The sequence below is a fragment of the Eubalaena glacialis genome, chromosome 15 (assembly GCF_028564815.1).
Source record: "Eubalaena glacialis isolate mEubGla1 chromosome 15, mEubGla1.1.hap2.+ XY, whole genome shotgun sequence".
NCBI classification, from domain to species: domain Eukaryota; kingdom Metazoa; phylum Chordata; class Mammalia; order Artiodactyla; family Balaenidae; genus Eubalaena; species Eubalaena glacialis.
In genome coordinates, this window is record NC_083730.1 from 42828598 (window position 1) to 42840697 (window position 12100).

A 12100-nucleotide genomic window follows, 5' to 3' on the forward strand; every position below is an offset into this window, starting at 1 on the left:
TGCCAATGCAGGGGACACGGGTTCGATCCCCGGTCTGGGAAGATCCCACATGCCGCAGAGCAACTAAGCCCATGCGCCACAACTAATGAGCCCACGTGCTTAGAGCCCATGCTCCGCAACAAGAGAAGCCACCGCAATGAGAAGGCTGCACACCGCGATGAAGAGTAGCCCCCGCTAGCCACAACTAAAGAAAGCCCGCGCACAGCAACCGAAGCAGCCAAAAAAAAACACAAAAGAAAAAATACTTCAAGACAAATATTTTAAGGCATATTTTTAAACTACTAATTATCACGTGTGTCTTTGAGGCAACAGATAAAAAATCAGGGAACTCACTAAACTTGTATAACAAAAATTTACATTTCATGAAGCAGGTAGAAATCATACTATAAAAGGATAAATACAGATACAAAGAGTAAAATGTATGTTAGAATATTGTTTTCAAAATTGTATTTAATGGAAAACAAAATACATATTAGCCTTAGAACTACCAATTACTATTTATAGAATAACAACATTACTGAAAACACCTAAAAGATTATAAAACCGTAAGTCTTAAAAATTATAAGCAGAGCAACTCCCAGAAGTTTATCCAAATCATCTAGAGAAGCTTATCTAACATGAGAAAATAAACAGAATTCTACGAAATTCATGATTTTAATCTGTTTCCAGAATTTCATCTAACATTAAAAGGAATAGTTAAGAAAATGAGAAAAAAATAACCTTTAGCAATTAGGCAGAGAAAGAAGGGAATTAAAAGTCAGAAGACCTGGATTCAAACCTGATTCAATTGTCCAGGGCTACAGCAATCTCTCTTAAGGCACTTAACAGCAGCCTGCCTCATGGGACTGATAATTTTTTAAACCAAAGTTAAAATTACTTTAAAAACTAGAAAGATTAAAATGCTACTGTTATACTAAACATCTCACAAATATTTCTGTGAATAAAAAAGTTAAGTTGCAGGGTTTTGTGTCTGTATCTTTAAGTCAGAAAACAACAGCAAGGACTTAGTAATTAAAAATTTAACAAATAAAAAATTCAAGAGAATAGCTGAAAGGTAGCCTAGCATTTCTCCCTGAAGTAGAACAGAAAGACGAGAAAAGATAAAAATAAAAGGGACTAAGAGAATCAATGCAAGCAGTCCAAAGCCTGGCTAATAGGAGTTTCAATGATAGAAAACAGACTGATGGGACATATAATAGGCCTGTCTAATAGGTCACAACTAACTTGACTTCAAGGATATTGGTACAAAACGCCTTTAACCTACCAATCTACAGGGAAGAGAGGAAACAGAAGAACACAATCAATGGCACCAGCAATCAGCAAAATGCAGACTCAGGAAAGATACAAGACGCTCTACCTGGTATTCAAATAATAAACTGTAAGGGAAAAAAGAAGACGGAACCTACAGACTAAGAGAGACTTGAGATAGATATCTACCAGTTGCAGTGTGTGCACCTTATTTGCATCCCGATACAACACTCTTAAGAAAGGAAAATATATGACATAACTAGGGAAATTTAACTGGATATTTCATGTTATCAAGGAATCACTGTTAATACTTTTTTTAGGTATGAAAAATGGTATCATGATTTTTCCCTTTCCTTTTTTTTTGTTCTATGAGTCCTATCTTTCAGAGACAAATATTGTAATATTTGCAAATGGTAGGTCTTTGCCTGAGGTTGGGGAATCTGCTTCTAATCTCACGCACCTGGTTGATCCCCAAACTCCACAAACCATGTGGGCTTTTCCACAGGGCCATTCCTGTCATGTCAGCTGGCTTACCCCAGAGTCAATGATCCGAGTGAGAATAAAAGACCAAATTGGAAACCATAGTGTATTTTATAACCCAATCCTGAAAATGACACTCCATCACTTGTACGGTGTTCTGCTGGTCATACGGACCAACCCTAGCACAACATAGGAAGAGACCACACAGAAGTGTAAACACCAGGAGAAGGAGATTGTTGCAGGACATCTTAGAGGGTATAAAAGAGAACTTTTAGGAACCGTTGAAGCAAGGTGATGAATACATTAGGGTTGATACTATTATCTCTATTTTTGTATATATTTGAAAATTTCCATAATAAAAAGTTTTTCAAAACTTTTTTTTTATAAAAGGATAAAAGCACAGAAATGGAACAAGAAGGCAAAAAATGGCTATTCAGTAGTAGTAGTGACTTTGTGCCACCCCATGAAGCAGCCCTGTCCCACAGAGACCCAATGGTTGGCCAGAAGGACTGCGTATTAGCAGCTGGACTAGCAATCCAGCACAAAGCAGGATTTTTTCAAGTCTGAGAAGTCCTCATCAAGCCCCAAATTTGGTGCACAAGCATACATATCACACCATTTAAACACTGATCTTCATAGCATGAAGTTGTTCACTGTGCAAAAACTAGTGTTTGTAATATATCTAATATACTTATAAGCTACTCATTAATAAAAGTATCTTCAAGAACCATGTAAAAGATTTTAAAAAATAAACACTTAATGTGTTGAGAGTGGTGATGTATTTAGGGGAATTATAAAAAGCGCAAAAACAACTCTACTATAAACAATAATAGTTAAGGTTCTTTTTAATGCAGACTTCACTGAATTTAACTGAGACCTCCTTGAGGAGTCTAGCTTTCTTCAATAATTCTTAAATTACTCAGGAAAGTACACAGTTTGTGAAAATCTAAGTTTACAATGAAGCTTCTCTTGACTGATGTCCACTTAACCAATTTGCTGGATGAATACTCTATATCCCCTCAGTTTAATTTTTACATGCACAATATTCAATGGTTACATTATGACTTATTCATAGCTGTGCCATGTAATAAACTATGATTACCTTTGCCTTCTCTGAACAACTTTACAAAATTTTCCCTGGATTTAATGATTGTTTAATTTTTTTCTTGCAATGGTTTTCTATGTACTTATTACTAATTCAATCCCAAATTCTCCATCAATTGTCTAAATCTCTCCAAGACATTCAGCCTTATCAGGTATGACTTCAACAACATCTCCTTGAAGTCTCTCCTGGTGAGCATTTTCTGAGCTGCTCCCACCCGGGCTGGCTGCCTCTCTGCCTGCACAACTCTCACCCGTGGCTGTCCTTATACCTTCTTCCAGAGATTCCCACCATCTCTCGCACATTAGATCTCCTGTCTTCTACATCCTGTGTCAACCTTTTCCTTGATTTAAGTCCTCTTTTGGTGGAACACAAGCCAGTAACTTCCCAAGAAAAGATATGTGGCCGCAGTTCAATGTTTTGAGACCTTGCATTCCCAAAATGTCCTTATTTAACCTGTGCACTTTATTGTTAATTTGGATGCATACAGAATTCTAGGTTGGAAGTTATTTTCCTTTAGAATTTTGCTCCTTTGTTTCCAGAGTTGCTGCTGAGAAGTTTGAAGATATTCTGATAAATAATCCTTTGACTGTGATCTGCTTTCTTCTCAAGAGAAACTTATAAGAGGTCTTTTTCAGGGAATGATTGCCAGTGTTCTGAAAGTCACAATGCCTTGGGGGTGCAGTCTGTTTTCATCTATTGTCCTGAAAACTTAATGGTCTTTCAATCCAAAACCTATACAGTCCAGTTCTGGAAAATGTGGTGGATAAATTTTCTCCTTCCCACCTGCCTACCCCTCTCACTTTTTTTGTTGTTCTCTTTGAGACTCCTATTAATCAAATATTGGTCCTCATTGATAGTCAATTCAATTTCATATGCTTTTACTATTGTCCATCTCTTTGATCTATTTTTATGGAAGATTTCCTCCCAACCTGCTATTGAGTTTTGTTTTGTTTTAATTCCCAAAAGCTCTTTTTGGTTCTCTCAGTCTATTTTTTGAATGGTATCTTATTCTTGTTTTATGGTTGTAATATGTTTTCTTATTTCATTGGGATTACTAATTATTTCTTTTTAAGTTTTCTTCCCCCTGAATAGTCAGTCTTTGCTTCCTCCAAGTTGCTTAAAGTCTTGAATTATACTTTACATGTTTGAGGGTTTCCTGTAATGTCTAGTATTCCTTGGTCATCTATTACTAAAAATGGAAGGCCAAAAAACTGAATATAAGCTCTGAATATTTAAGTGAGGCTTAGTGACTATGAGTATCCTCCACTGGAGTGATCAGGCTATGCTATTAAGTTGGAGAATCTCTGATGTCAGTGTTTGCAGTTGTTTTGCTTTTCTCTAGGGCTAGTCCAATTCTGCTGAAAAAGATCCTCCAATCTCCTGCCTGGAGGGATAAAGCCTGGCTGCTGGCATTAATGGGAGCCATAGAAGGCAAGGTGGCTAGGGGGTCTCAACAGCTAGAATGTATATGTTCACTTGATCTACCTTTCTCTGTACAGTTCCCTTGCTTTTAACTGGGCCTGTTGTCCTCTAGTCCAGATACCTTGTATTACCGTCTTCGTATGGCACAACTGGGCCTTATATTGCTGGTAGGAGCGTAAATTGGTACAACCATCTTGCAAAAATGTTTGGCAGCACGTGCTAAAGCTACTTAAGTGTATACCCTATTCCTTTCCCCAATACGTACACCAAATAGAAATGAGAGCTTTAGTCTTCCTAAAATGTGCACAGAAATGTCACCAGAGCCTTTATTCACAACAGTCAAAAAGTGGAAACAACACAAATATCTATCAACATGTAAATAAACTATGGTATATTCACATAACAAACCACAACACTGCAATGGACAAGAATAAGTTCAGATATATGCAACAATATGGATCTCAGAGACACCAAAGAATATAAACAGTATGGGTCCATTTATAAACAGTTCAAAGAAAGACAAAGCTAATCTATGTTTAGAGATCAAAACAATGGCTGCCCCTGGGGGTGGGAGTATTGACTGGAAAGGAACACAAGAGAACTTTCAGGGGTGATGGAAATGTTCTATAACTTGATTTGGATTATGGTTAGACAGGTACATACATATGTAAAAATTCAGTAATCTGTATGCTTATGACTGTATACTTCACCGTTTTAAGTTACACACAACTTAAAAGAATCTTGTAAAAAATTAATTATATACACCAAGGGGGGAAAGCGGCGGGGGGTGGGTGGGTGGGGTGAACTGGGAGATTGGGACTGACATATATACACTAATATGTATAAAACAGATAACTAATAAGAACCTGCTGTATAAAAAAAATAAAATTCAAATCAAAAAAAATTAATTATATAAATGTTTTGTTAATAATGAAGTTTAAAATCCCTACTTATCAAGATAAACAATTATCTTCCAAAGCCTAAAATATATAGTCCCAATGATCACTAGAACTTGAGGTATTATTTTATCAGCATTTAATTATTTAAGTGGGGGGGTAAGTAGTAACTTAGTGATGTAACAATCACTTTAAGAACAGTCAACACTAAAGTGCAATTTATTGGGAATTCATAACATACTTTTCATTCATATTAAATACAATTAGGACCACACTAGGTACTTACCCTTCTAACCTAACATCTGGTAAAGATCTGTTGAGTGCAATCATCTCACTTGCCATTAAATTGAACTGATTGATTTTAAACATCTCTTTCATCTTTTCTTGATCCTCTTTAGGAATGACGACTGGTTTCCCCATTTCTCCAGGACCTTCATGAGGCTTTTGTACTGGCTCTAGAACTAAGAATAAGGAGGAAACTTAACTAACATTAATTGTATAACAATTGATTCATGTTTCTGTTTAATAACATTTGAGTTTAAACTATGCCCTCAACAACCAGAGCAATTTCTGAGCCCATCCTCTCCCAGTCTGTGACACGGCCTAGGGGCTGCCTTGTCCTCCGTTTCCACGCCTCGTCCTGACTCAAGACCTCCTCACTTCGCACTACTCACCTGAACCACTTCATGGCCTTGGCACTCCCATCTCGGATATCGTTACCACATTAATCTCCCTAAAGCATAGCCTTCATTGTGTTATTCTCATGGTCTCCTAGAGGCCAATCTCTTTAATAGGAAATTTAATCTAACTTCCCAAACCCACCACCTGCTGGGCTCTCCACCTCCCATCCCCCGGATCCTCATCCTCCAGTCAAACAGCACCCACTACTTTCCTCCATGTGCCTCATGTCTTCTTGCGTTGGTGCCTTTGCTCACACTGGCCCCCTCCCTTGGCACCTCCTTCCTACCTCTACCTCTGCAATACCAAACTCACACGTGTCCTTCAAGGCCCAGCTAAAACAGCTTCTCTCCTGCAGCTTTTCTGCATCTCTCTAGAGTGATCATTTACTAATCTTGACTACTACATCATTTTGTCCAGGGCTCTATGTCTCTAATCAATAGTTCTCTCTTATTATGATCGCTAAACCTGCCTATGACACCCTCCCCTAACTAGATTATGATCTCTTTTTTAGCTGGAGTTTTTTGTTCATTCATGTACCTTCTGTGGAGTTTAGCAGTGTTTTATAGGCATTTTGTAACTATATGCTAAATTAATATGTGAGTAAAAGTGTTATTCAAAATAAGTCAAAATGAAATCCTAGAATTGACAATAGTAGACATTATAATAAGCATTATGCAAGGTGGAGCATCAAGAAATATAATTCTTGAGAATTTCTTTTATTTTGAATTTCTTTTATGCTTTGAGCTTTTTATTTGTTCAAACATTCATTGTAAACTTTTTTATTTTATTGCACTTAAGTGAGAAAATAGCCTTCCAACAATAAATATTTAATGAGCACCTACATCATAGCAGCCACTGTGCCAGGCACTGAGGATCAGTGCAGACGAGACATTACATGTTCTCTACCCTCATGTGGCTTAAACTTCCTACCTTTTGAAAGGTATTAACATTTTCTTTGTGGGCTAGAAAAATGCTTCATTTTTTAAAATGCTAAGTGGAATGTGTTAAAATTATGTATTCCATATATGTAGATTACATATTTGAAATATATCTAGTAAATAACCTTATTAATGAAAAAAAAAAGAAATATAATTCTAATCAGAAGTAATGTTATCTCGTAATATACAGTTGTCCCTCAGTATCCATGGGGGACTGGTTCCAAGACACCCCCCTCACCCCTCCCTGCGGATACCAAAATCCACAGACGCACAAGTCCCTTATATAAAAAGGTGTGGTACGGTCAGGCCTCTGTATAACCCACGGATATGGAGGACCAGCTATATCAGTAAAAAGAATAATATTCCTGATCAGCAATTCCCAAATCTTGTTCCTTGCTATATGCTTTTGAGATGTTGAAAAGTGTTCCAAGAAAAATATGTTCTAGAATATATTAAATTTGAAAAAAAATTGTTAAACTTCCCATCTAAGAGGGATGGGTAGAAAATGAGGTGAGGATAAGAATGGGATGAAAATATGTTTTGTACATTACTTGTTTATTTTTAAAGCTGAAAGTTTTATTCTCCTACAGTTTGTTTTTTAGGCATCCCCGGAAGTCACTGGACAAAAATGAAGACATCAAGGCAGTAGACAAACCAGCTCATTTCAGCCAAGCTTCATCTGCCCAAGAACAGCTCTAGTTGGTAAAGCTGACCTACAGGATGACTGTTCAGATGGGGTACAAAGCAACCTACCAATACCAGAGCTGCAGAATATTATTCACTGTGTCTTCAAAAACTCTGTCTAGAATATAACATCTATTCTAGAGGACTATCAAGGAAAAAAATGGTGGATAATAACTTTCCCCATTCTCAGAATGAACTGTGATTCCAGGAAGAAAGTTAAAATATTAGGAAATAACTTATATTATAGGAAACTCTTATAATACAATTTTTAAAAACAAATCCCGCCTAATGTTTGTCAAGTAAGCTCTTTAAATATAAGTATTAAAAAATTCTCAGTGACAAAAATTTTCAATGCCAAGTGTAATAAAAACTGTTAAGTACATAAGTATAATGCCCATATAAGCTTTTAAAACTTTAAAAATCATGAATTATAACTCTCAGAGTCAATTCTTACTTACCTGTCTCTGAAAATAAAGAGTAATTAACAGATTTGAGGGTTGGGACATTCAGGGGTCAGTATTAAGCAGCGGAGTTCTAGAGGTAACAGTTATTTGATCTGCATGGCACAGATAACCTGAAGAGTAGGTGGGAGACATCTAGTGGCCCTGATTATAAATATCCTTCAGTTACCTGTGCCCTATTTTAACATAAGATGATGCTTTAAAGAAAAGTTAAAATGGAAACATTTTCACACTACTCAGTTTTTTAATTGAGTATTAAGTTATACATAACACCATCTATAACATATTTTTGCTGGGGGCAGGGTGGGGTAGATCCTGAATCTGATCAAGCCTCTGGACTGACTTACCAATTCACAGGAAATATAAGGGACAGAGGAAATGATAAAAAAAACATTAAAGGGATGCAAATCCTTACTGTGAAACTGGAGAAAACAAAAAAACCAATTTCTTCTTCTTCAACAACAACCAAAAACGGGGGGTGGGGAGGACAAAAAGAAAGCTGTATCCATGTATCTATGCCACAAGACTAGCTTTGAGTTGAAAACTGTTGAAGCCAGATGATGGGTATATGGGAGATCAATTTTCTATTTTTCTCTACTTTTGTTTATGTTTGGAAATTTTCCATGAGGACTGGGGGAGCATGAAGGAGCACTCAAGAAATTATTACTGTAAGAACCAGTAAGTATAAACTTGATTGCTTACAGCCTAAGAGACTGTATGACCAGAAAGTTAAAATCCTGCCCCATCACAGTGAAGTAAAACTCTAGCCTTGAGGTCTGAAAGAATTGGGCAAAACTGTACAACATATAAAATCCTCCTGGCTGCAATATTTTACAAATTTGGTCACCTGGTACTTACTAATAATCTAAATATCTGGTATAAAACCCACATTATATACTTTAACCTACTGATACACATGAGATCTCAGAGCCGCATTTAAAATGACCATTAATCAAAAGTTATATGACTACTGCATGACTTACAGAATCCACCACAATACTCTAATTTGGAAATTATAATATCCTGAAGAATTACACCAACCAGTAAACTAATTTTCTTTGGCAAAGATGCCAGGATAAAATGCAACTAGCTAGTGAATATTTTTACTACTAATGCACTTGAAGTATTAAAAAGCAACTAACAAAGAAGATAGTAAGCATTAACTTTCCTTGTATTCTACTTACCAGTCTTTCATGTAAATTAAAAAAGAGTTCAGTGAAACTTGTTTGAAAGCAAATGAAATGGGTTTGGATATTATCATTTCCCGACCTAAAAAACAAACTTTTGTTGCCATAAAATTTTATAGGCAGATCATTTCTAAAAATCAAATCAACTTTGACAAGGGGGTGACTAAGGTGTTATTCCAAAGTATTATGTGAGAACAAACATTTTATTATACACTTTAAACTTCATTTACATGACAATGTAGAGAAGTTTCATGTTTTAGAAAATTTAATTTTCGAAAAACTACAGGTTCACTCTGAATGCCGCCAAATAAGATTCACATATACAAACCACATGACATACCTATGAATGTGTTTTAATATATCTTACAAATTTCTAATTTGTATTTTTCTCATGGAAGTGGAATAAGGAGGTATAAAGTTACATGATACCCATTTGAGGAAGATGGGGAAGATAAAAGGCTAAAATCATTTCTCCCAAACAATTTTCTTACCTTATTATACAACTATCTTTACTATTTTTATGCACTATATTTCACTTATTCCAAAATATTTTTTCCCATATTTTAACATCTCTGAAATTGGGATGTGGCTTACAGTGATAACTGAAATGTTTTTGCTTTCTTAGTGTATATAATATGTATTCTATAAACAAAGCAAATTACCTGATTTTTTTAATGTCAAAATATTATTGCATATAACAAAATTCATTGATAACTCTCTGCTACCTCAACACCTGTCAGTTTCAACCCTCATTCCAATTTTATATTCAATTCATTTGTAATGTGTTCAAATAAAACTCTAAGCACACTAAAAGTCTGTAATAAAGAGTTTCTGAAAGCCTTTACTAATAGTATTTTTAAGTTTTTAATCATCAGAAGTTTCTTCTATAAAATATGTTCTCAAACTTTTCCTACTGTTTGACAACTGAAATAATTCTAGCAGAAGTACAAGAAAACTTGAATAATCAACATTTTAATAATCTGAAAATCAAGTAAAGTGCTGGCACAAAGGATTAATTCCTACTTGAAATTGCATCTGTAAAAATATTGAATAGTCTATGCAACATCCAAATCCATAAATTGAATGAATGAGTTAATTCTAAAAAGCAGAAGAGTTGCAAAAATATTCCCAAGACATAACCCTGTTTTTTCAAAGGGAATCTAATCTAATTCTCTAGCAACAGAAGAATTTTGCTATTCTCAGATAGTCTGGGGTATAAAATACAAGAATAAAACTATGAGAGAGAACTGCTCAGGAAAATAAAATAAAACAAAACAAAACCAACCCTCTGAAACACCAAAGACTGGGCTGTTGTTACCTGACGCAGGCAAGTAACAAGTAAATGTAAGAATCCTAGAAAACCAAATATATCAATGATAATCTTATAAGCATTATCATAAGGATAATGAATCCATTCTGCTTAAAAATAGGACACCTTTTTGCACACAATAGTATAAAGAACAGAATTTGGTAAATTTCACCAAATTGGCACTGTAAAGCAGTTCCAAGAAGTTCAGAAATGAGGTCCTTACAATACTGAGACAATTGCTCTGGAGTGTTGTATCTGCTCATTGTTTTTTTGCTTTTTTGTTTTGATTTGGTTTTTCAAATGCCATAGAAAGCGAATATCCTGGAGACCTTATGTGTTCTATCAAAAGAGACCTACATTCCTCTAGGTCACTGACTGTACTTGCTAATTCCACTAAGAAGGTCCACATCCTTGGTGCCATCACCTATCAACCCCCTCCCAACAATTTTAGTGAAAGATCTGTTCAGTGGCACCGCAATTCCTCAGCAGCCTTATGTTGAGAGCCTTAACAACCTTAGGCCTCTGATGCTACTTGAGACCTCTCAGCGCCCACTGCACTGAAACTTCACATCAGAGCAGATTTTTCAAACTGTTCTTGCTTAGCATCAATTGTCCCCCTTCCCTAAATCATTTCCTCACTCTTTCCCTTCAATCCCTTAAGGCTACATGGAACACAGTTTGAAAAAATGGATGCTCTAGGGCCCCCTCTGGAACCGCTGGCCTCTCCAAGTCTCTCCCTTCAGCTATTAACTCACCTCTTGGCTTACTGCTCAGTGCTTCTCTCATCCTTCCGCTGCTCACGTCCTTCTCAGTCTGTCCCACTCAACACCCTGATGCCCCCAGGCCATAATAAAGCCTCTATCAATACATCGTCTTGTCTCAACAGGGGCCCCATCTACCAGACTTAAATCCGGCTCTTCCCCAGAGCCCACTAACCTCACAACCCTCAACAACTTTCATTCTCCGTCTCCCAGGAGGTAACGATGCTCTCTCATAGCTCCACATTGTTCCTTTCAGACCATTTCTCCTTTACTTCGTACTTCTGTACTTTGTATAAAAGCTACTCCTTTTCTTTGATGCTCATGCTACTAGTGGTTTTCCAAAACTGTATTAACCTTAGAATCCTCTTCAAGGATAATCCTTTTCTTCTGGCTGATACCACACTGTCTCATCTGCTGAGAATTGGCTCTTTCAAGTATTACCTCATTCCTTTATATTTTAAACCTCTCTCTCAACATACATAAAAAATACATACATACATAGAAAACCAACTTTGGCTCCATTCCTTTCTTTTAAACTACCGTACTATCTATCTCTTTGTGTGGAAGCTTCCTAAAAGGATAAGCTACACATCAGTAATATCAAATCCACTGGCACTGAAATGGCACTTGCTAGGGTCACAAGAAATCCCCTGTTGGGAAACACATCAGAACCACTTCTTCATCTCAGGTAAAATCTCTGAACAAACATCACTCCTGGATTTCCATGACCCCACTCCCTCTGGCTTCTCCTCCTACTCTGACTTCCAGAAGCCTTATTTCCCTTTACTGACCCTCCATGATCCTCTCCAACACTGGCCTGTCTCTTCCAACATCCACACACTGCTGGGGCCCACACTGCCGCCCCCGTGCTCTACCCCAGCCACCCTCTGCTGCCGAACATCCCTCCCAACACTTCAACGTTAAATGC

The 12100-nt window shown here is 36.6% G+C and overlaps 1 protein-coding gene across 1 annotated transcript in view; it reads right to left on the reverse strand.

The window, feature by feature from the left end:
• Positions 1 to 12100, reverse strand: part of GALNT1 (polypeptide N-acetylgalactosaminyltransferase 1) — a 126525-nt gene that overhangs the window by 53045 nt on the left and 61380 nt on the right. The window contains exon 4 of the mRNA XM_061169499.1: positions 5438 to 5612. Coding sequence (XP_061025482.1) covers positions 5438 to 5612 — 175 coding nt within the window. The remainder of the gene's footprint in view (positions 1 to 5437; positions 5613 to 12100) is intronic.